This window comes from Scatophagus argus, chromosome 20 (genome assembly GCF_020382885.2).
Source record: "Scatophagus argus isolate fScaArg1 chromosome 20, fScaArg1.pri, whole genome shotgun sequence".
NCBI lineage: Eukaryota > Metazoa > Chordata > Actinopteri > Scatophagidae > Scatophagus > Scatophagus argus.
The window spans coordinates 17,847,144-17,872,502 of NC_058512.1; the positions used below are offsets into that span (position 1 = coordinate 17,847,144).

The window sequence follows — 25,359 nt, forward strand, 5'->3', positions numbered from 1 at the left end:
TGCGTAGCAGTTCTCCTTTTGAAATACAGCACTGAGGAGACACTAGCTCAGTATGCAGTACGTGATCAGAGCTCGCCATCTAGAGGTAAATGTGAGAATTACACTCTTTTCCTAAAGACTTGAAAATAACACTGCAATGCTTAAAATAATAAATGAGTGACTTTCATCTTCTCACTTTTCCACATGCTACTGTAGTTTCCTTTTAATGATTACTTTTCCATATTTTCAGTATCAGTACACTTTAACCCTGGTGAAACAGTGGGGATAACCTTGTGAACAGTTTTAGAGGATAAACTGAGAAACAAAACAACTGAATCAAAACTCCTCGTGCTGGTTCTTTATACACATACACTGAATTTAATATAAAGTCCAAAGGTAAAAACACACATTTCTCCACATTTTCAGGAAATACAGTTAGTGTGATTCTGATAAGGCACAATTTAAACACCAAATGAAGAAGGATATAAATTGTTCATATATAAATGTGCAATTCTAAAAACAGGTTTAAAAACACTGTCAATCAAAGCTGGTGCTAAAAATAAGTATTATTGCTTCAAAACATTTGATGCAACCAAAAGCTAAATGCTTAACACTGAATACGCACTGAATTTTTTTTTTAACACTTAAAAGTCTTTACATGCATAGATTTTTTTGAAAGATGACTATTTGCAAGCCCATAAATTTATTTCCACAGCTGTACAGCAGCTGATACAAGAACAGAAACCTAAATTGTAACAAAACAAAAAGTTGACTATCAAGATAAGCTAAAGGTAACATTTTTAAACTTAAATTTAAAATAAACTATTATATTATGTATGTTATATATATTATAACACCATTAGATGTTAAATCATGAAGACAAACATTAAATATTACGTTGGATTACAGTTTTATCAGTTCCTACTGATTGTGCAGGTCTTCCAACTCAACATATCCAAAGTTGTTTTGGTGACAATGTAAGTGCTTAAGTTAAAATAAATTAAAGAGGTACATTACACATAAAAAAATGTAGCTAAATTTTAGGATCTCAGAAAACAAAATGAAAAGATTATTTCAGGGCTGAATTCTTTAAAGTTTGAAAACCACATTGATCTCTAAGCATCAAAATGAAGTCTTGACTTCACAACAAAACTAGATGTTTGTTACCTTCAGTGAAGGCTGGTAGAATATCTAGTATGTGGCATTGCAGTGTCATTTCCCATCCTGAGGCGGACAGAAGTCAGGAGTAAAAAGACACTCAGTCCTATGGCTTTTCTGAACAGACACAGATGACTTGTGTGATTTGATGAAATGCCTCTGAACAGAAATATTCATTGCAGAACACACAAAGCACTCAAATGTAGATTTCTGGGTAATATCTGAGCATTAAATTAATGACGTAAACGTAATAATGTACCACCAGCTTATCCCAATTACCATTACCATCATACTGTTTTTTCTCTAAATGCAGACCTAAATATTACACAAATGCCCTCAAAAGTACACTTATATAAACTGTGATTTGAATTGGTGCGTACGTCGTTTTGAAATGAAAGGGATGAAGTACTTTGGGCCTAGTGAATATAGCTGAAGTTTACATTTTTCTCTGTCTTTCCAAGCCTCATGTGATATGTTTTGTTTTTCTGGGAAGACTCCTTAAGTAAAAACTCAGATGTGGTTTAGCCATCAATACAAAGATGTCAGTCAGTCCAACAAGGCCCAGACTGACACAAGGTGATCACCTGACCTCAGCCACCAACAGAAAACAATGTCCATGGATCAAACACTTTGTTTCATGCAAGGATGTCCATAATATGACTGAGATGCTGACCTTATACACATTACGTTATATTTAGCATTTTGTATTTCCACCATTTTATTATTTTTACCATCATTTTCTTTAATAACTAGGATCAGTGTGTGGCCCCGACCAGTGAAATACACTGCTGTTTTAGTAATTTGTTTTGCAATTTAATTTGTCTTGTAACCTGTAGGTAGTGTACTGTAATGTGCTCTTTTAAGCAAACTCTGGCACAAGAATTTCCTTCGGCATAAATAAAGTTCTATCTAATCTTATTAACGTGCTGTTGTTTGGTGCTATCATTAAGGTACTAACTTTGGCAAATGCAGAGCCAAGCAATGAGGGTAATTATCTGAGAAAAACCGCAGAAATAAAGGAACAAATTTACAAAGATAAATATGTAATTTTGATTGTGGGCTAAAATGATGACTAAAGCTGGAAAAAACTTATTTTATCTCATCAATTTACGGTTATGCATATAATGTCAGAGAAGCTTGTTTTCTTACATTTGTTTTTTTGTTTTTTTTTCTCAAAATATTACCCCCCACCCCACTTCAAGCAAAATCACTTGAGCTGTATGAAGGGGTTTTTGACTGATGGGAGACAGACAGCAAACTAAAATAAACACAACGCTTACATACCGTCAGCTAATAACTGCCCTAATACACTGTCATCCCTTACATCTCAATCATATTACATATAAAAGAAGATTGTAAGACAAAGTAGGGAACATATGAGTGCAACATATGTTGGCAATGTGACGACTTGGTAAAACTGACCGTGTGCAGCTGTGAGGTGGAGAATCCAAGCTACGCAGCAGAGGCAGCACTGCTCAAAGGTTTGGTGTATTTGCTCTATTCACAGTAAATCTACAGCTGACAGAGCAAAAGCAGCTGTATATGTAGAAGGCTTTACATTTACTTTTTACCTAAACTTCTTACGTTTACTCTTCACTGGGTGGGACTGCAGAGATTTTGACTTTGGAGACAGAGACCCTCAGGTAACAAGGTCCAGCTTGGAATGAAATGCTAGTGAGTAATGTTATCCGAGCTGTTGGGAGGCAAAGGGAACAAGATAAAGAAAACCCAGTGAGAGTGACTCAAACTAACAGTGAAATATTAAACCTCTTCTGATACCCTGTGGATCGTCTCAATTATTTTCTTCTTCAGTTTCTTCACTTTGTCTGGTGGTGTCTCATTCAGACATTCCTCCACATACTTCAGGAAGCCCGCGTGCGGCGACACCGTTTGGCTTTGATAGAATGTCCTCATGAAGTCAAGCACTTCGCCGTTGGTGGGCGGCAGGCGGCGGCTCGCTCGCTTGCGTCTTGACACTCTACCGTTTGTGTGAGAGGAGGACGTGGACGGGGAGGAGGAGGGGGAGGAGCGCTGGGAGTCCGGGGGTGTAGGTGATGGAGGGGCTTCGAGGCTCCGTGACGTGAGGTTCAGTTTGGTAGCGGTCTGGGTAGCACCATGATAATGTAAAGTTGAGAGCGGGCCTTGGCACTCCAGCTGGAGAAGGCCGGACTGCTGCTGCTCCTGGAAGTGCCGGAGTTCAGGTCGCTCGTCCTCATCGCAGGAGTCACAGAGGAACATCAGCTCGCGGTAGTGCTTCCACTTTGGAAGGTAAAAGTCCTCCGAGCCACATGTTTTGTTTGAGCTGACTGCTTTGTGTTCACGTTGGAAGATGGTTCGCAAGTTCCTGAACTTTGTCTTGATGTCTTCCACTAAAGAATGAAGAAGTACAGAACCTGTCAGCCTTGACACATAAAACTTTGGGGAAATGGTGTGAGGAATCATTTTATAGCTCCTTAAACCTGAAAACAATCAACTAAAATATGCCACCATCAGTTCTTCTTCTTTTTTGTTCTGCTCTTGTAAAGTCTCCATATTTTTCTTGGTGTGAAAAACAAAGCTCACCTACTGACAACACCAGAAGATGAGATACCATCGTTGTTACCTGTGAACGGAACTGGCTCGCTGTCAGACAGGTGGCTGCTCAGCGTCTCCAACAGACTCTGTCTCAATAGCCTGTTCCTGTAGCTCTCAGACTTGTGGTTCCACAGACAGCTGTTCTCTAGGGGGAAAAAAAAGTCTCAGATTAACACAATAGATATACAGCTATGAAAGGGAATCATCCTCCTGTATTAGTCCTCCTACATCACTTATAATTGTTTACATAACACAGCAACAACCTCAGAATCTAGCAACCAGACACTTGTAAAACTGATATAGGGCCACATTCATAAAACATCTTAGTAATTTTAGGGAATGTTACTGCATGTATGAAAAAAGCTGTATAAAGTCTGTGTCGCTGATAAATGTCCTCAAGTGATGTCAAATTTGGATGTGTGGAGTTATAGAGAAATGAATTTACCAGGCCTCTGTAACTCCTCTTCTGAGAGTAGAGGCTCCAGACTACACTAGCTTCTACAAGCATAACACACCTGAATCTCTGAACTGTTGGCAGTCAAGCTGGATTGTGTGACAAGCGACAAAATGCGAAATAAAGATGACATCTTTGGTCCTGCTGCACTGATTTTGACCCATCGTGAGCTCAGCGATAAACTAGCAGTGCAATGGTAAATCACTGGAGAACTCTTTAAAGGCACAAGCTGCTCATGCCTGAAGGAGGTAGGAGAAGTTTCTAAAATAAACAACACATCTGTTCTAAGTTTAAAAAGTAATTCACAAAGCATTTTATCACCAAGGCCAGCTCCTGAGGCTGAGATAAGTTAGAGGCAGTCAAGAAGACTAATAACAGCCTGAATGTACTGCCACACAGACAACTAAGATGTGTAGCAGTTCTGTTTATACTACATTGTAGAGTCTGTTTTTGAAGGACGTGTTCGTCTTTATTGACAGAATTTATGTCACACAGACTCTAGAGGACTCTTGCCTGTTTACCGACGTGAAAAGTCTAATTTTGCCTTAAACTTATATCACCGACCACTGTAGACATAGTGATATGGTTCAATTATGTCAACCCTGCTCCTTCTCTTTAGGAGTTGTACCAGTTCCTTAGAGTGAAAAGGATCTCAAGAGGAAACTCCTAAGAACCTTTAACCTTAAACAATATTTTGACAATACAGCCCCTAATGACCTAACAGCCTAACTGTTTAGTTTGTCTGCAAAGAAAAGCTGATTGTGGCTGATGCTCTTAGGGACATATTTACAAATTCCTTCACTGCAGCACTGATGCAGAACATAAAGCTGGCTCTTATTATCAAATGAAGCAAAACACACCAACACAGTGCTTAATCTTAAAAAGCACAACAACCACATAAACAATGCCACCAACCAGAGTAAAACGATATGAGCTGCTGAACTTTGGCCTCGTTCCAGTGGCAGCAGGAGTCGGTACTCGGTCTGCTGTCCGGCTGAACTGAACTGAAATTTAGAGAAGAGGGTTTACCAGACTTGGTGTCTGGTAAAGAAGTGGATGGAGAGACTGGGAGTGTGGGAGCTTGTTTAAGATGTTCTGGAGACGCAGAGAGGAAGACGTGATATGCAGTGTTGGTGTTGCTTCTGATGTTGCTGGGGGCAGCGGAGGAGTTGCTGAACTTAATGCTACTGTTTTGGGTGGAGCTGGAGGAGAAGCTGCTCAAGGTGGAGGACGGTGTTTGGTTTCCAAGATCCACATCCTTGTCTTCCTGTGGCATCAGTATCTGCAGGTCATCCTGGCTGTCATCTTCATAGCAGGACTCGCAGAGGAAAAGCAGCTGCTGGTAGTGTTTCCATTTGGACACGTAGAGTTTGTCAGTTGCCCTGCTAGCCTGCACCGCCTTGTATTCACGGTTGAAAACGGTGCGAAGATTCTTGAACTTGCACTTTATGTCTACGACTGCAAAACAGCAAGAGAAAAACAAATATTAAAATCTCCCATTTTGTTTCTTAAATTTATAATGCTGTCTGTTCCTTCTGTCGCAGAAATTCTATCATGAGTCTCTGTGACTTCACAACCTGACAAATATCACCAATGTTCCAGCTCTGTGGAGCTTTTAAGTCTATTTTTGGCTATTTTTGTAGTTTTATAGCACAATTACTGAAGTGAAACATCTGGCAGCTAAAGAGCCAGATGTTTTTTTTCTCAGGAGTTGGTGGAGATCAAACCTAAGCTAAAAGGTGAGTGAATACTGGACTCATATTTATAAGGGGGAAGAAAGAAACTCCAGTGGAATGTAATGTTTTTCTGTGTCTGCTGGATGTGTAAGGCGGCAGCTGTCTGCCACAAATTATTAGCTGACGGTATGTAAGTGTTGTGTTTATTTTAGTTTGCTGTCTGTCTCCCATCAGTCAAAAACCCCTTCATACAGCTCAAGTGTTTTTGCTTGAATATTTCCCAAACATTGTCATCATAAAAATGTCTCAGTGTAAGCAGATATTTTGAATTTTGAGATGTCACTGAGATGACATTCTAGCTGCTGTAAAATGCTCTAATCTCACGCTTGGAACAAAAGCAAGTAAGTGTGTTTACCCAAATGCTGCACTATTACTATAAAGCAAAGGACTTGGATGGGATGGTTCATGAAATGAGAACAATATATGAAACATGCAATAGCAACATGAGTTGTAACCCACTGGCCTAGAATTACTGAATGTGCAAATATTTATGATATCGTACGTATAACCCCCAGCACCAGGCAAAGCTGAGGCCCTGACAGTGTTGATGTGCCGCTGTGTATAATCAGGTGATACTTACCTGAGAAAGATACTGAGTGGTCTGACAGCTGGCTCCTCAGAGATTCCAGCAGCCTCAGTTTGAGCTGACGGTTGTTGTGGTTTTCAGACCTCCTGTTCCAGAGACACTTATGCTCTGTGCACAACAACACACAACACGGCCCATCAGATCTGAAACACTGTTGATGTGAGAATTCAAACTAGCATTAGATTTGTCCCTGTGTACCCATCCCTATATCTTAATTATTTTAAATGTGGAATCAGTGTTATGTTTACCAGAGTAGAAAGCTATCAGTGCGCGCTCCCTCTCCTCAGTCCAGTAACATTTAACTGTCATGTTGCAGGGGACACAGAGGGACAGGGAGGAGGTGGACAAGGCGGGAAGGAAGGAAATGATCGGCCCCGGTGAGGTGAGGTCAGACTGGTTCTCCTCCTGCGAAACCAGGGGCGAGAGAGGCGCCTCATCGGGGCCATCGTCCAGGTCCCAGCAGCCCTGCAGGAACATCAGCTGTTGGTAGTGCTTCCACTGTGGCACGAAAACCTCCTCTGACCTGCACTCCTTGCTTGCCTTTACCATTTTGTACTGACGCTGAAAGGTGGTGCGAAGGTTCTTGAACTTGTTCTTAATATCTTCCACTGGAAAGAAAAACAGAGAGCGTAATCTTTCTGCAAGAAAATATACAGCTATAAAATTGAGTGGGTCACCACAATGACCACAGTATTACCTGTGAAATGGACAGGTGGGGGATGAGCTGACAGAAGGAGTCTCAGGTGTTCCAGTGTTTTCCATCGCAGTTGTCGGTTCTTGTAGCTTTCTGACTTGTGGTTCCACAGGCAACTGTGCTCTGAGAAATTAAAACAAACAGGATGCTCGTCCACTATTGTTTAGACAAAAAAAAATCCTTCAGACTTTTGCAGAAAAGCAGTTCCCAACGACCTGTGGCATGATGCTGCTATTTCAACAGTGGAGGTTTGGGGGATGCTAATCATTTGTGGTGGGTTTGGAAGGGTTGGAGTCATATACAGGCACACCCTGGCACGAAAATTTACATTATTACCATAGCATCTACATTTGCTTATCTTATTGTATTGAATTATGATAAATACATATCAAGTTTAATCCAAGTTCATCATTCATCATATTATAATTATTAAGCATTTGTTCCGTTAAGGGTTATTGTAACTGATAATAAAAATTGTGTAATACCATATAACTGTGAAATGTCCTGACACATTTCTAGCATTGTGAAAATCTTATGGCATTTATATCATGACTCTTTCAAGTGTCACTGTATTGTCTGAGTCTTCATTACTTTAAAAGGGCGATTTCACTCAACAGGTTTCTGACAAATTACTGTATAATGTTCATTTAAGCTTAAGACAATATTAAAATGTCTAGAAAATTTATCTACTAAAAATGACAAACGTGTCAATTTGAAATATGAAGCTGACAACGTTCAGAAAGGAAACAAACTTAGTTAACTTCGTCTATTTACATTCAGAACTACAGGGGAAACATTTGTAAACCTGAAACTAAGATGCCGTTTTCGACGTAGTTGTGGACAATAAAAGCTAACTTGACCTCAGTTGCTCGTCGCCATTGCTGTAATTTGTTATACGTATCGCCCATTGCTAAAAGCCATCGGTCTAGTCGAGCAACGGTTGTCCATAAATGTAGTATCTCCCGACAACACATCGGTGAAAACAGCAACTTCAAGGTAACGAAAAGTTACCGGTGCAGAGCATTTGACTTACTGGAAAAAAACGTTATGAGCACTCTCTCTTTCTCCTCCGTCCAGTACCTCTCCGGTGATAAGCTGACCGGAGACGCCTCCATATTTTGTTGTTGCCGTTCAATTCCTCCTTTACGCGGCTGCTGGGTCATATGACACACAATCCAGGCTCTGATTTGACGAGTCCTGGACACCCCTGGGCATTAACCTGCATTGCCCAGTAGAGGCCGCTGTTGATTAATGTTTGACTTCCCAATGAGGATGCAATTGCATAAATGTTAACACACACACAGGCGCTGCTGGCTTAAATGTTGTATTTAATTTTACATCGCTTTATTTCAGGTTTGTTGAATTGATAGTTTTGATTAAGCTTTAGACTAAGATTCAGATTTATATATTTAGTAACTATTAATGGGTAAGTCAAATTATACTATTACACAATTCGAATTTCTTTTACTAAACGTAGGGAGTAAACATTAAAATGTGTGTACAGTTACATAAATGCACTACGAATGTTATTTCAACAATGACGTCCTTATACCCTGTTCAAACAACAAAACGAATCACAGGAGATGCTGTGTTTTGCCCCCCAAAATACACGTGCGTGAGGCAAACTGTTAGCTAATCATGTAACTCTTTCTTAGCTTAGCAGCTTTGCAAGAACGTTTTCTATTGGTTCCCATTGATCCATAATAGATTAGGCTTCCAGTTGTCATATAATAACTGTTGTGGCAGAAAGAGACGGATCAACAGAGGAATCAGATGGTCGAGACACAGGTGTTGGATTGTCTTTACTCACAGCGCCCCCTCTAGCAACGTCGTCAGAGAATCTTCCAGCAACACACAATGAGACATCCCTTTTTATACTGTAACAGCCTCTGTGTGTCTGTGTGTGTGTGCTGGCTAGGCTTTAATTTTATCAGACTCTTTGGCTCCCAAAATCTAAAGAAGGGGGGTTTATCTTTACTCAATTTCGTTTATCTTGAGCTATGGCCAAGAGATCAGAGGTGAACACTTGCAGTAAACACTCCCAAATATGGTACAGTACATTGCCATTTCTAGGCAACAGCTCGGCAACAAGGGTATTACAAAACCTATCCCTGTGTATGTGTGTGTGGTGTGTGCTTTTGCTCTTTCCCAAATGTGACGCCAATTCAACATCAGTCCGGGCCATTGTGACCTGGCACTCACTCTGGCTCTTATATTCCAGATGTTTCCTATCTGTTTGGTTCTCAGAACAGGCCTGGCTCTCGTTCTCCAACATAACACAACACGGTGCAACTTTATTCTGGTTCTCTGGAGAATGCAGCAAACACCAACCACCTAGAATTAAAAAAAACAAAAAAACAAAAGCAGTGGTAATGCCAGGCGTTGTTCTGTTTTAATTTCCATTAACCAACAACTGGCTCATACACGTCCAGGCAAGACAACAGACAAAGTGTATTTACAGTGAATCCCATGTACATTTCATTTCTTCACATACACAGACATCCAATCCATGTACTATATTTACACTGTTGAGTCAGTTTGAGTCTGATGCTGAACTGAGTGGGTGCAGAATTCAATGAAACAACTGTGTACACATTCACAGCAATATTCTACGTATGATCCGGGTTTTGGAGTAAACAAAACCTCAAACAGACATTATATCCCGACTGCAAAAACTACAAAAAGATTGTTACTCATCCTGTTTCTGGGAACTCTAAATGATGTGATTTGGCAGTAAATCTGTGAAAAGCATTCAATCCTGAATGATAATGGCAGCAAAAAAAGCCACCTTTGCAATTGTTATAATGAAATAAAAAATTTTGTCTTCAAAACATGAAACTGGCTAAAACAGATGGGGTTAGACTGGAAAAATCATTGAAATGCAGATCTGTTTGTACAAGACAAATTGCAGATGAGTCGATCTGATCTAGCACCTGTCACATTTAAAGACTTTGTGTACCAAATATGACCAAAAACTGAAAAAGACGTATTACCAGGCAATGTCCCTGCCATTATTTTGTCCCCTTCAATATTTCATTTAACATGTTTGCATAATGGAAATAAGTCAAATTAGATAGTTGAGATGTGCCCTCCCAGAGGCTGCGTTTCCAAGACGACCAGTTTAGACACACTATGCTCTTTATTGATTACCTCATGTTACATGCAGATTTGATATTTGAAATATCATCTGCCAACTAATCAGTGTTATGACAACTGTAAATAGTCAGGGCTGTCACTTCATACCTCGAGCATGGGCGAAAATTAAGTGTTTATGTAACAGGAAGAGGGTGCCTTGTTGTGTCCCTGCAATGTCCCCCCAGTGAGGAGACCAAACCTACGCCCTTGTTACCAGGATACTGTTGTGCATGTAGACACACTCAGGAGTGAATAAGAGGGGAACAGGGGGAAATCAACCACAATAACCAAACCAATCCCACGCTTCACTTACACTATATACAAACCATAATGTCATTCACATGTACATTTACATTTTAAGGTCATAAAGCAAACAACTGCCAGTTAGACTGTTAAACTCTTCAACATTTGTTACCTAAATCTTCTCTAAAGCTTCATAAAATCTCTTTTGGATGCTTCAAGTATAAGTTCATTCACAGGAACAGCACTGCAGTCAGGGAAAAAAACCTCATATCTGCAACATGTCTGTTTTAAAATCAGACAGACGTCTTTTCCAGCTGAGCTCCATGTGTTTTTAAAATGATACAGTGAAAGCCTGTGGGCTATGAGACACCTATAACACAACAGATGACCAGCTGATCTCACAGCTGGCATGAAATCTGGACTAGGATGGAAGTATACCTAGCCAGATCGAGAAGTATTTTGGAGCAACTTCATGGTGTCATGCTGCCAGCTAGTGGTGGTTCTACACCTACATTCCGGGGGACCTCTAAACGGCAGCACGTGTGACACCATAGAAAGGTAAGCAATGTTACTTACTAGCATTTGTGTGAAAGATGTTTAAAAGTTTGGTCTTACAATACCCACCCTCCTAGAGATTATGTTTTTTTGAGAAAATTTTTATTTTACTGAATCAAATAGATTTTTGTGCCTCCAGGGGCATAAAGGGGCAAGTAGGAGTTTAGGGTGGATGGCAGGTATACAAAGTGCAAGACTGAAACTGGAAACCACAGTTTCAAGTGTAGACTCTGGTAAGTGGTTAGGTTTAGGCAACAAAAGCATGTTGGTTATAGTTAGGAGAACATCATTTTTGAAGTTATCAGTGAATATTTTACTATACTTTACTATTTTACTATACAGTACAGATACTGTGTCAACATTTTTGTGACTTTAGTTAGTAACAGTTCCTCATCATGCTAAAGAAAACAGAATTGGTCACCAATATGCTTTAACCTTATTTGCTGTTTCAAATTTGCTGTGTATGAATATAATTTGTAGGAGACGGGGCTGATAATACTGGAAGATGTACAGGTTGTGACATTTAAGCAATGCATTGGTGAGCTACAGCATCACAACAACATTGTATATACACACACACACATATATGTATATCATACCAATCTAGAGCACAAACATAATGTGCACACCATATTTAGTGTAATTTTAAGAATTAACTAATATTATCATTACATATTTAAAAATGCATAACCCTGCCAATTATTGTTTTATTAGTACTAAATGGATATACTGTACCCAAACTGGTTATTATGCATTCCTGAAATAAAAATAGGGCTGGGAAATCTGGCCAAAAGACTAATATCACGTTTTATTTAATTGCGGCCACGATGCATGATCTGAACTGCAGTCTTCTCAATTTTGAAAATCCGAGCAATGGCAGAACCATAAACTAGGTGGTTCAAACCCCATTGATGCTTGAACTGCTAAATACTGAAGTTGCAGCCCTGAGGTTTTCCCACTGCCAGCAGCCAGCAGCACGTTCATAAAGTGACTGATATAAAAATAAAATAAAATGTGAAGGAACATGAGTAAATCCAGGCAACATGCTGCTTTGAGGTAGAGTGACAAAACAACACTAAGTGATGAAATTAAAAGTAAAAATGATCCAGTGAGGAATCTTTCAGGATTCTTTTGTTTCACAGAAATACAGTTGAGATAACTTTGGGCCTCTTACCAATGCACTGTCTAAAACATCGCCTCTTTCTTGTTCTGGATGATGGAAATACAAATGTAAGAGAAAATGAAGCCATGAAAATGAGAGGAAATGACCATTAAAATTTCTTTTTTGCTGACTCTTCTCTCAGCTTGTCACATTCGTAACTTGTTGGCGACTGATAGCTCATAGCTGGTAAGATACTGTACACTTAAAAAGAATAAAAATCCCTTAATCTTGTTGAGAAGGAAAAAAGTATAAGAAAAAATCTTCTTCTTCAACAACAAAAAAAAAAAGAGTATAAATCAACACTGATGTTTTGGCTGCTGTAAATACATTGCAGACAATAAGAAATAATCACAGCATTAAAAATACAGCTTCAAAATGATACAGCTAAAGGTAAAAACACCTTTTCTGGTTTGTCACAAAAAAACAATCAACAACTTCAAGCTTAAAGATGAACAATAATCCTTCCATTAAAATCACAAAAATACCTCTCTTTCCCTTACTGGGTATACCCATTCCATAAAAAAGACAGTTCGTCCCTCCTCTTGTCAATCAAATGATGGTTTCCACTTAAACTGCATTGTCCCTGTTGGCCCCATCTTTCTCTCAATCAAATAATCGTCTCTGTCTCTTCTGTCAAATCAAACAGTGACATCTTATTTGCAGCTCTTTGCTGCTGCCCCCTCGCGAAAGAAACAAGAAGAGATACAAGAAACAGTGCTATTGTTGCTTATTGCTGTCAATAGCAATCTTCTGACAATAAGAGTACACTTAGTCCTGCCCTGCAGCAAAGAAAAGGTGTTGCTGGTTCTGCCAATCTATCAAACCATGATGTAAGCCCCACCGTCTGTGGTCCTTCCACCTGTCCTTCAAACAACACTGTCCTGCAGGAGCGGCTCAAAGTCCTCGTCGCTGGCGGCGGGAGGGGTCTCCTCGTCGCTGCCAGGGAGGGGCGTGTTGATGTGGACGCCAGCCAGCGAGGACATCGACTCTTTGCTGTCTGCATGGGGCTTGTCGCTGAGGGACAGTTGGGAGGAAGAGGAAGAGCAGGAGGGTTTCTCAGGGATGAAGAGAGCGACGAGGAAGGCTACGACCACGGTGCATGCCCCCAAGAGGAAGGGTGGGCCAGGGATGAGGGCTCGCTGAGAGAGTCAGAGAGAGAAAGAAACATGTTTCCTTTTATTTTCTCCTCTTTCAACTGGAAAACAACTAAAGCTCAACACCATCAATAACACATCCGTTTACAAGCAAATTCAATGTGCTTTACTTTAAGAAGATTTTAGCCAGTATTATTAGTTAATGTGTGACCAACCAGCACCATTAATACCACCAATTAAACCACCAATATTAAGCCATAATATTTCATAATATTCTTAATAAAACGTTTTTAATGTTGAAACAACAACCCCTGTTGGACTTCTTAACCACTGTTTTACTCCTCACTTGTTGAAGTTTACCTTCAGAAAGATTCAGACATTTTAAGCATTTATTTTCAGAAGAACGACTGTAAACATTGCATAGACATTGTCACTGTCTATGCATGAGCACTAAGAGCAGGCCAGAATACACTAAGGACTGACAACTGGAGTTTGACAAACATAGTTTGGTTCTGACATGAAAAGACAGACCCACACGCGTTTGAAGTCGGTGAGGCGTAGGCCTGAAGAGCTGAACAGAAAGTGTGCAGCAGAAAGGACAGTTGGAGTGTCATTGAATGTATAAGGCACCTCAGTAGGACTGTGCAGAGGCAGGGGGTCAATGTTGAAGTCTCCCTGGATGGGGTCCATGGTATTCAGCTCAACGTTAAAGAGGAAGAAGATGAATCCATACAGAGCTGGTCCCAGACCATTACACAGTCCTCTGATGCCTGTGATCATCCCCTGGACCACACCTGAAGGAGGAGGAGACAGGTCATGTAACTGGTCCTGTTACTGGGCACATGTTACTGCTGACACAGTGAAAACCGCATCTGCTGATATATTTAGCTGGCAGTGGATTGATTTCACTGCCTGGTTTAGTAATACAAACTTCCATCTGAAAAATCCATAGCAACACACTGACCTATTGATCTGAGTAGGAAGGGAAGCAAGAGAGAAGAGGAGAGGCCAGAGCAGGAGACAAGAGAGAGAGGGAGGAGCAGAAATAGAGAAGTGAGACGAGGTGAGAGGAGGATGGGAGACGAGAGAGAGAAAAGAGAGAAGGAGGAGAAGAAAGGAAATAGATGAGAGGCGAGAATACAGAGGAAGAGAGAAAGAGAGAGAATGAGAGGAGAAGGCAGGGAGGGATTTTCTTTGTCACCTTGTTTATCAGGATCAGCAGACTGTGACACCAGAGCAGATACAGCTGGGAAGGTGATGGAGGACATCGCTGCTACAGCACCAGCCGCCCACATCATCCTGTTAACACACAAACAGATACACACACACACACACACACACACACACACACAAGGTTAAACGTGTATATGTCAGATCTCTGCATGATATTGTCCATATTGTCTTTCAGCGAGCTGAGTATCTGACACCAGTCTGAGCATTTACACGGCCGAGAGAAATCAAAGGTCCCTCCCAGCTAGTTTGCCAACTGTGCAATATTTATCCACTGAGTGGAAGACAATACATATATCAACTAATGCCCCCCACTTTTTTTAACCATACTTTACTCCAAAATTAACATGCCACTGGTACCACTGGTGACGTACATCCTGTCTCCGGGGTAAAATTACAGTATGCAAGCAGTGGACACATATGCTGGCATAAATATCCCACAGTGCAATGCAGCAGTGATCACCACACCAACAGCCTAACACACAACGCTGACAAAGCTCTAGTGTAACATCAGTCACACTTTATGTTAATTGCAAGTAAGATTTTGCTTTGTTGGGTGGAATATGTTTTCTAAATTAGTTCATATTTGTCAAGGGCCACCATGGTTATGTGTCCACAGTGATGTAAGACACGCTAAGCAATGTGTCTCAAACAATACATACCACTGTTTATCCACACAAATGTAAGTTGGACATATTGGGTATGTAGATTAGCATCGGCCTTTTAGCATGTAATCAAGTACGTAGCCATACAGTGCATATTGACAAAGACAAAGACTTTAAAAGCAACACATGGAGCTAATATTACATTAATTAGCTAACTGATAAAATCTGCTAGCAATAGTTCACATTTCAATTGTCCAAATCAGTTTGTTCAGTCAAATTCCCTTCTGTTCAGCTTGATGGATGAGACTAGAGTGGGTGAATAAGAGCATCTGTAGACTGTACTGGTCACTGGGAGGATCTTAAGTAGTCTGAAAGCAGCTTGACACCAACAGAATTACTGTAGCCATATGCAAAAACAGAAAACACACACACACACACACACACACACTCACCATGGCTCTGATCCAAAGCCGTACCAGGCCAGCTGAAGGATCTGAAAGCCCAAACCCAGCAGAACAGTGTTCTTATTCCCCAGAGTCCTCATCAGCAGAGTGAGGAAGAGAGTCTGAGGAGGGAGGGACAGGGAGTTTTTTAATTTGTTCAAAACTTGTTCTTAAGTAAGAAATGTGTAGAATTCATTAACAATCGTTATTATTACAATTAGTTAAAGTTTTACCAGTAAAAGAATATCTTATTATTTGTGCCCATTTGAACTTAAATATTGTTTTTGCCTTTTCAACAGCCAGAGAACAAGGTGTCCTTGTGTTTGAGTGATTTTCATATATTGTGTGAAGCCCAGATCAGATTTGTGATGTGGCTAACCAAGATGCAGATATTACATATGTATATATAAAAGCGTATTAAATCACATCTACATTTAATCAGGACATGCAATACTTGAAATGACAAATGTAAATGTGGTAAAAATAGTCTGAAGTGTTTGTGGAGGCTACCTGTGCTACAATAGACAGAATTCCCACCACTCCAATAAAAACAGCAATGGTTGTGGATGAGAAATTAATGACCTGGAAGGACAGACAGAAATTTGCATGTGAAAAAGAACAGTTAAAAGAACATATTTTTAAATGGATGTAAATGTCACCACAACATTATTTAAAAGGTAAAATCCCCTGTATACACATGCATCACTGTCCCAAGTCAAAACAATCAGGCAATAAATCCAAGCAGCTCATTTAGCTTAACTCGATTTGATTCGATTTGCAGATTTACTCATACAGATGTAAAAACTCTGTCGTGTTATCTTTGACATCCTTTAGATATATGCTATTGCATTGCACTGGGATGAAATATTTCTGATTCTATAGAGAGGCTTTAAAAAAATGTAAAATTATTACTATAATAGCTAGTACTACTGTTATTATTATAATGATGTTAGTGTATTTGTGGAAATGCCTCGCATTAGGCAGCATGTGTGTCCGACCTGTCTCAGGTAGAGGAAGAAGCTGGAGTACTGTCCGGCCTCTGGCAGGTAAGACAGGAACACAGTGATACAGATCAGCAAGACGGTTGAGTCCTGACCCACCTTCCTCAGAGACTGAAAAACAGAGAGAGAGAGAGAGAGAGAGAGAGAGAGAGAGAGAGAGAGAGAGAGAGGAAATACAACAACACTACTGTCAGATGACCAGTTAGTCTTCAGTTAATATCCTGCAGCAGCGACTGATCTGTATTCTATTTTATTTTATTAATTTTCTAGCAGTAAGAGGCTTCCACTTATAGTGAAATCCTATCATTTGCCAACATTACCAACATAGTGTTAGTGTATTGAGAAACACTGAGGTGCCTTGTCCCACATCTCCACTCCACATACTGTATCCAAAAATCATTGCAAAAAAGACTTGCAACTACAAACCATAACAAATCCATCTGCAATGACTTTATTATTCAACCAACCAATCAGACAGTGTGCAATACACGACTGGTTACTAACAGCGAAGGGGTCGGCCTGCTCCCATGATATGGGCGCCCCCCAGGTGTTGAGCCTCATCTTCTCCGGCAGAGACTCGGGGACAGACAGCAGGATGAAGCAGATGTCGGCCAGAGCGATCAGTGTGGCCACCAGAACGACCAGGTTGTCTCCGTACCAGGCCGACAGGTACGCCCCGATGGCTGGACTCGTCACCAGGCTTGCTGCAAAAGTAGCTGACACCTAGGAGTTACGAGGAGAGAAGGACACTGAGAGGACTGAATTTAGAGGATGGAAAACCTAGAGAAGGCTGCATTTTATTTGCTTAAGTCAAAACGTGAAAATGCTGGAAGAGTTTTTTGTGATGTTGAGGCTATGTAGCTGGACTTCCACGTGAACAACCTGATGAAGGTCTGAGGACAATCACATCTTACTTAAATAAAATTAGTTAAGTATTATCAGGTAAAATGTTCTTTGTCAGTGTCAGACTCAGTGTCAGTCATTCAACACCATTATGTCACCGCCTGAGTGAATACTGTGTGATACAGACACCCTCATCCTTTCAGTTTTTCCATACACGTGCATTTTGGAAAGCTGTACACATCTGGCCATCCTTTAAAGTTTTATTATTTGGATACTCACATGGTGCCTGTCGTTAACTTGTCCCTTTGACTGGTAAAACATTGTATCCACATGCATGTGCACCTATTTTAATTTGTTTAACTCTTTCAGACAAATTAAAACAATGTATATTGATCTGACTAACAGCTCTACTGCTCTAATTGCCTTATGTCTGTTGTATATATATATATATAGCATACACAAGGCAATTAGGCAATATACACATGTATATATATATATATATGTATATTTTGTTTCAGTTCTGAGACAACGCATCAAACAGGAGTCCTTACCAGACCGTATGCTGTACTCCTCTCTCTTTCATCAGTCACGTCAGCGACGTAGGCGAAGATCACTGAGAAGGTGACCGAGAAAGCTCCGGACATGGAGATCATGGCGAAGTACCACCTACAGGACGAGCGGGCGAGAGAGCAACTCTGAGCAGCTTTCACGCAGACAGCGTTTGATCCATTAGCTCATAATAATCACTGTCCAACCCAAGACTGGACAAACTCTACAATGGGAAAACCATGAGGAAAACGGAATGAACATGTGGCATTTATATTCAATTCATTTACAGTCTCCTCATCAGTCCACTCACATATGATGTTTTTTAACTGCCTTCAGTTTTCCAGTCAGAGCTTATCATCAGTTTCCTACCTCACTAATGCTTGAAATAGATGAGCTCATTTTTTTTTGGGGGGGGGGTTGATAAGTCTGATGTCACATATCATAACCCTGTAGTGTGGTCATCCAAGTGACTCTCTCCCTTGGCATCGCTACTTTATCTGTACTTGTATCTCTTTTAACATCAACATTATTGTGAGAGAACAGTGATACCTACCAGGGGCTGAGCCTCATCAGAGGGATTGGGGCACAGGTGAAGAAGACAGTTACCAACAGGAAGGACCGCCTTCCCCACACGTCCGACAACGCACCAATCAGAGGAGCAGACATGAATGACAGCAGACCCTTGACATGAAAAAGCGGAGTCAATGTGAATATAAACAACATTTAACAGAAGTGTTGATGTTGTTTTATACCAAACAAGAGTCCACATTGATCAATCTTTTTTAGACGGTAAGGTAATTTTACTTGATTGTACCTTTTAGCTTGTGAAAACAGCACAGTGACAGCCTATTAGGGTTGAAAGATGTGGATGTTTACCAAGCAGAGTTGCATGAAATGTATGTTCTAATGTTTTGGGAGCTTGGCCTGTGCTATGTTGACATTAATGTTAATCTGTCTCTTGTGCACCCCACTTTGTAGAGCTGTAATTCTAACATCACTGGAGCTCTTCAAAATGGATCGACTTGTACAGAATGAGTCACAAAAGTAAAACGTTGAAGCTCTTACCTTCACACCCTGAATGAGTCCGTTCATCAGGAAAGTGTGCTGGGGAAATGTTTCATGTAAAACCTAAAAGGAGGCACAACACCAGTATTTATAAAACCTACACAGATCTCACAGTTTCAACAAAAAAAACTGTTGCAAAATCCAAATCATCATAAGGTTAAAAAACTCATTCATGTTGCACAAGATAATGTTTTTAGTCCTTGCACCTAGCAAGATAAAAACCCATCTTGCAAACTTCCCGGTCTGTTTTCAAGACATGAGTAGTCGAGTGCTGATATTTAAAAGACACACTTTCAGTAAATATGTTTGAAAATGTGTTTGTATCATTCCATACTGATGTCCATACTATATCTGAGTTTTGGTTCCAATACAAAACTGGTATGTTGTGGTGCTGAGATGCTGCTGTGACTGTACATGGAATCTACCACTTTGATCACTTGAACACTTGCACAAGAACCCGGTCCACAAAATACATTAGAAAATAAACTAAATAATGACTTGATCAAAAGAGAACAGAGAACACCGATGCCATCACGATGAGCTATTGATGAGTCTTTACAATGAAGCTGCTGTCGTTGATAGTAGTGCTCTGTGTTACTCACAGTGAGCATGGGCGTGGTGAGTAAACCCCAGGCGAAGAACTCCAGGAAGATCACCACTATTGCATGGTACACACTGGGCCTGCCGATACCCTGATGGAGCTGAAATACAGACACACACACACGCACATACACACAACTTTAATTTCTTTTCTCAAGAAGCATGAAAAACACACATCCTCACTGTTTGGACCATTGCTGACCAGCACGGAAAAACTTGGCTTTAAAAATCACACCCATGACGCAAACAAGGAAACTCTAATTGCTGCGGTCTACCCAAGTAACGTCATTTTCAAGCAAAAAGGCCTCTAGTGAACAAAGTGAACTAAAGAGACTCTTTCTAACACAACCGTGCTTTAGAACGAGTATTAAACTGGAACACTGCGCATGAAATGACAGTTAGCCTGCTGACACAGATACGCAGGATTTAGATTGTGATATGGACTACTTTCTATCTTTAGCCTTAATAATAACACTCCTAACAAGGTTATGAGGTAACAAGCTATTCTTTATGGCTCTCCTGCAATATTAAGCTTCATGTCAGCAGGTGGTAAGAGCCATTACAAAGGTGAAGATTTCCATTACCCATTATCACAGTTTTTGTTCACCTTCGTAATTTAATGTTGAAATTATTTTTTTCTTTATTGATTTCATTCAGTTTGATAAAAAAAAATTCAATACAATATCATTGTATGTTTCTATAAACCAAGGACAAGTGACATTTCTTTCCGTTTTACTTTTCAGTTTTGCTTACGGCCTGTTTAGGGTTAGACACTTAAGTACTTGTTTAGGGTTAGGGAACATCATGCCTTAAAATATTTGATTTTGTCATCCCAATCCTAGCTGGAAAATCTCTCGACAGGTCCTTCAAAGTTTATCGCCAGCACAAAGAAGGCTACAAAACGTCGGTCACTAAAAACAAGCTGGTTTGTTGCTTGGTTGAGGTGGTCTTGAACAGTGGTCTCCTGCATGGCAGCTCTTGCACTCAGGAGGAGTTACGTCTCTGCCAACTCCTCAACCTCTGGACGAGATATTCAGCTCATATACATGTAATCAGATCATAACGTTATATGTAAGGTAGAAATGTTGCTGTGATGCGAAGAAAACATACTAAAGAAACACATCCATGGTTTGCAGACTTACTTCTAATACTGAATTGTGGAGACTGGGCTGTTTGGGGCTAATATGGAAATGCTAGCATTTTAACATGCTGAACTAAGGTGACCATGTTAAACAATGCCTGCTAAACACCAGGGCGCATTAGCATTAGCATTTAGCTCAAGCACAGCATTTACTTTATCGCAAAACACCTTTTTTAAGAGGCTAAAACACCTTTAAATATACATACACACATCTATAAATCTATCTCACAGTGACATAGCTTTTATCTTTACTTCGATATAGTTTTAATACCCTAATCTGAAACATGTACAATTTTGTCAATGCAAAGAACAAGTAAACAAGACTGCAGTATGACAGTTTACATTTTGGTTGTTGCAAAAAAAAAAAAAGAAAGAAAGAAAGAAAAAAGAAAAAAAGAGACACCAAAACTCAAAAAATTTGAGGTTTGACGTTTAGCCCAGCATGCAGATGGATCTCTTTAATTGTAGCGTTCTAAATAGTGTTAATTTCATAATGCTGTATTACTACATACTGAATACGTGCATGATACACTTCTTCACTTACTTATGTATCACATGAGTGCATGTATGTGTGTATTTACAGCTTCACTCTATTTATTATTTAAACGAAGCACCTTGGCACACCAATATGAAGTGTAACAAACACCCTGTCTATACAGCTGCTGTTGGGAAGCTGGATTACTGACACCTGTTGCCTACACGGAACAAGTCAAACCTGCGAGAAACAGTCATGACAAAGCAGTTGTAAGATCTGATCCAGGGAGTGAATGTGATAAAACTGATACTTTACTGGAAAGCTTCTGCTGGACTAAAGCTGATTTACACTACCCTGTGTTGAGGGGTTACGTAGCACCTATGGTGTATGATGTGTTTTTTTGAAATATTCATGGCTGGCATCACATCATCATGAATGTTTCATGAGCGTGAAACCTTGATCATCCCATCAGAGTGAAGATTCTTGACATCAAAATTTGATTCTCAGTTTCCTGAAAAACCTTTTTTTTTCTTTTTATCTGTCTATTTATATACCTGTATATACCTTTATATTTCCTGTGATGCTGGGACAAACTTACCCCCACCCCTCAGGGATCAATAAAGTTTAACTGAATTGAACTGAACTGAATTTGTTTTAACCCCATCATTTTGTAAGGATTTTATCAGAATAAAAGAAAAAAGGTAAAAATAACAATGAATACTTTATCTTAAGAGTAAGCGTAGTGGTTAGGAGACAGTAGAGCTTTCTGCCAGAAAGTCTTTCTAACACAGTTAATGTTGTGAAAGGGTGTAACTAAACCCAAGCCATGACCTTTTCCTAAAACTAACCAGGAGCTTTTGTATCTAAACCTATCCAGAAAAGTGAAAATTATTACATCTGGTGTCCAGTAAAATCTAAATACACATCGAGGCTACTGCGGTGACAGAGGTTCCACATGGAGACTGCAAGAAGAACTGTGATTGGCTACTTGTGTTTGATGCCAGGGAGACTTTTGGGAGTGAAGACGACATTAATTCCAGCTCTATAAGATGTCTGTATAATCTCAACATAGCCTGCATGTGTGAACCATACATCTAGCATCCACTAGAACAGTTATATATCAGTTACAAAAAATAAACACATTTCAGCGCAAAAAGAGGAGAGGTATTTCACGAAACACACACTTATGAAGTATATCAGGACAATAAGTTATTGGCTTGATAATGACAAATGTATTCTACAGGCTATTTATTGGCTATAATCTGATTTTAATTTGCAATGCGTGTTCCATAAGGGTTCAGAGAGGAGGGAAAAATCTACTTATTAGAGCTCTGAAATATTAAATCATCCATCTTTGCTCACATCTTAGCTTTACTTATCCTCAGGTGAGAATGAACTACAGATTGCTTTCATTAAATCTGCCAGTTATTTTTATAATCAATCATTTGGTCTATGAAATATTCATGCTGTTTGTAGGGCTGAAAAAATCTTTTTCTTTTTGCCTAATGTGTCAATAATTTGGTTTCTTTTTTCAACTGATCTATTGTTCAATCGCTAAAATTTGTGAAATGAATTACCAACAGTGCAAAATCCAAATATATTCAGTTTAAGCAAATGATACCAAAAAGAGAAAAGCAGCAAAATGCTCATAGTGGATCAACGTTTGACATATGAGCCTGGTGCTCTAACAACAGTGTGCCTCATAAAGGTCGTTTTAACAGCATGTTTTTGTTCCTCAGACATTTTATACCTGCTGGAAAGCAACCTGCAAACTACGCCGAGTGTGCTCTTAACATAACAGAAATGTGTGTGAGTAGTAAAGGATGTTAAAATGGACGCTCGCGGAGATATGGAGGCTGTGGGCTGTTGAGTCTGCGGTGTCTGCCTGCCCTCAGTGGATTTCAGGCACAGAGATGTTATGTAACACATAATGGATCCATCCTGACCACATCATCCTCTCACTAAGCCGAGCTGTCTGCCGCTGTGCCTGTGCCTCCGTTCAAACACACACGCACACACACACACACACACACACACACACACACACACACACACACACACACACTTACACTTACACACACACACACACACACACACACCTCGCCATCCGACAGCCAACTGCCATTTTGGACCAGAACTGCTCTGTTCCGGTTCATTTTGGCTGTGGTCATTTTCTTTCATTCAAATGAACGTCTGAAAGGTTTTTTTTTTGATCAATTGTGATTTTTTTGAAACGGACATCCACATTCACATTAACCCGTAGGCCTCCCTGCTCCTGCTGGGAACCGTCGACAGAGAAAGCCAGAGCGGTTTTACCATGTCGACTTATCGAGTTATTGTGGTTATTTCTGCTGTGAAATTAACAGAAATGTCCGTCACCAAATATATGAGTCCTAATTAATATCCTATAATGACATACACAAAACAAAGCTTGTACTAACTCTAGATATGGAAATGTGAAATATAGCTGAATTTGAATTGAATTTGAAGCAATTTATACAGCCAGCGGGGTTTGAAAACAATATAAAAGCTCCTGGACTACAGCAGAACAATCGCACAGGTTGACAAATTAATAATAAAATATGAATAAAATGGCGGGTCATCCACCCACCGCGGCTCCGTCCTTCATGACGATCTTTTTGACCAGCACTACCCGGCCGGTGGCCGCCGGCGGCTCTCCGGGCATCTCTTCACACCTGCCGCGGGTCACGAAGCATCCATGCTGCGTAGATATCCGCGGTTCTCCGGGTACTTCCAGGATGCCGCTTAATTGAGCCCCAAAGAGGCCAAGTCGAACTAAATGATAATAATAGTAACAATAATATAAACCGTCTTGAGATACAACATCCACAATGTTGTTAAATCCGTCGCCAAGTCAGTCCGCAGCTTGCCTGGTAAATTGTCGAGCTAGACAGAAGCAGGAGACGTTTTCCGGTTTGGGTTGCGCTTCTTTTCAGATTAAAAGCTTATTCAATTCCGCAACACACAAATGGCCTGTTGCCCACAAACTCTTGAACCAGCCTATCACCAGCGAGTCTCAAGTCTCCGTGTTGACAGTGTTGTTATACTGCAGGCATGTCAAACTGGTCCGGCTGCATGCCGTCCAAGCTGTTTAGAACAATGCACCTGTTTCTAAGGGATCCAAAGCATGTACGTCATTGTCATCACTTCTACTTACAGCCCCTTACTGCCCTGCCACTGCTTCATGCTTTTCCTTAATGTTTTTGTTGTTTTAATTTTCCTTAATTCCTCTTGGCTAATTTAAATCAAAGTGTTTGTTAGCAAGAATAAGCTAAATTTAAATTTAAAAGCACTTAATTAATAATTTAAACACATTGCAAGGGGTTCACTAATTAACTGTAATATACTAAGTATTTTAATGAGTTTTCTGAAGACATGAAGAAGCTTGTAAAATGTATAAATGTGCAAAATTATATCACAGAAAACACCCATGTCTTCAATTATTCTTTATTAGCGTACAATAGCATCACATTACGTCTTCTAATCTAATTGAGGATTTTTTTATGAGGTCAAGCTTTTTAAGGTACCATTAAAATATATAAATATCCAATAAATTCAGCTCTAACTATTCCCTCAGGGTCAGATCAAGGACCCTGGATCCTAGATTCATAGACCAAAATCAGATAACCTGAAATGACCCCATCCTTTTTATTCCTTTGCCACGTCTGACATTTATTTTGAAAGCCAAATCGCTCTACTTCCCGTCTAACCGACTGAACTTTATGTAATCACTGCAGTCCGGTAGGATCCATTAAAGGTTTATAAAGACCTGGACCGGGGGTGGACCTAAAGATCAGAGCCAGAACGGTACATAAAACAGACACAAACATGTGTGCATTTGATTTCGGAAAAGCGAAAGGAGGAAGTAAAATAACGTACTGACAACATGAACGTGTCTGTGAGAGCATCTTTGCCTGCAGCTCGTACTGTCAAGTGTAGCATGTGGAGGCAATACAAACGGGAAATACGATCTTGCTCTCACAATAAAAGCGCTTGGCAAAAACGCTACAAACCTA

The 25,359-nt window shown here is 40.1% G+C and overlaps 2 protein-coding genes across 4 annotated transcripts; both read right to left on the reverse strand.

Annotated features, from left to right (window-relative positions):
• Window positions 1–322: 322 nt before the first annotated feature.
• LOC124051575 lies at window positions 323–9,058 on the reverse strand. Of its 3 annotated transcripts, none has more exons than XR_006841849.1 (8): window positions 8,215–9,056; window positions 7,185–7,304; window positions 6,736–7,095; window positions 6,482–6,595; window positions 5,081–5,623; window positions 3,740–3,856; window positions 2,560–3,506; window positions 323–1,254 (listed from the first exon to the last, which is right to left on the reverse strand). XR_006841849.1 is itself a non-coding variant. In XM_046375073.1 (8 exons), the coding sequence occupies exons 1-8, from the start codon at window positions 8,342–8,344 to the stop codon at window positions 2,899–2,901; spliced, it is 1,911 nt and encodes a 636-aa protein (XP_046231029.1). In that variant the 5' UTR covers window positions 8,345–9,058; the 3' UTR covers window positions 323–2,898. The 3 variants fall into 3 exon arrangements, 2 of the variants coding, with proteins under 2 accessions (XP_046231029.1, XP_046231028.1); XM_046375073.1 differs by having other exon boundaries at window positions 323–3,506; window positions 6,736–6,952; window positions 7,034–7,095; window positions 8,215–9,058; XM_046375072.1 differs by having other exon boundaries at window positions 323–3,506.
• Window positions 9,059–9,551: 493 nt separating this feature from the next.
• On the reverse strand, window positions 9,552–24,247 carry mfsd14ba (major facilitator superfamily domain containing 14Ba). Its single transcript, XM_046375074.1, has 12 exons — window positions 23,934–24,247; window positions 19,709–19,807; window positions 19,107–19,169; window positions 18,595–18,722; window positions 18,044–18,158; window positions 17,154–17,372; window positions 16,647–16,760; window positions 16,159–16,230; window positions 15,658–15,770; window positions 14,572–14,669; window positions 14,001–14,164; window positions 9,552–13,415 (listed from the first exon to the last, which is right to left on the reverse strand). Exons 1-12 carry the CDS (start codon window positions 24,006–24,008, stop codon window positions 13,143–13,145), a joined length of 1,533 nt encoding a protein of 510 aa, XP_046231030.1. The 5' UTR covers window positions 24,009–24,247; the 3' UTR covers window positions 9,552–13,142.
• Between the last annotated feature and the right edge of the window lie 1,112 nt (window positions 24,248–25,359).

What these genes read in the sequence shown, in the direction of transcription:
- mfsd14ba (XM_046375074.1), bottom strand. Translation starts at nt 24,008, where the DNA reads ATGCCCGGAGAGCCGCCGGCGGCCACCGGCCGGGTAGTGCTGGTCAAA. An exon ending in TCACCACGCCCATGCTCACT is followed by an intron (nt 19,170 to 19,708) that starts GTGAGTAACACA and finishes GCCTCCTTTTAG; the next exon opens with GTTTTACATGAAACATTTCC. An exon ending in TTCTGTCTATTGTAGCACAG is followed by an intron (nt 15,771 to 16,158) that starts GTAGCCTCCACA and finishes CTCCCTCCTCAG; the next exon opens with ACTCTCTTCCTCACTCTGCT.
- LOC124051575 (XM_046375072.1), bottom strand. Translation starts at nt 8,344, where the DNA reads ATGACCCAGCAGCCGCGTAAAGGAGGAATTGAACGGCAACAACAAAAT. An exon ending in CCCACCTGTCCATTTCACAG is followed by an intron (nt 7,096 to 7,184) that starts GTAATACTGTGG and finishes TTTTCTTTCCAG; the next exon opens with TGGAAGATATTAAGAACAAG. An exon ending in ACTGATAGCTTTCTACTCTG is followed by an intron (nt 6,596 to 6,735) that starts GTAAACATAACA and finishes TGTTGTGCACAG; the next exon opens with AGCATAAGTGTCTCTGGAAC.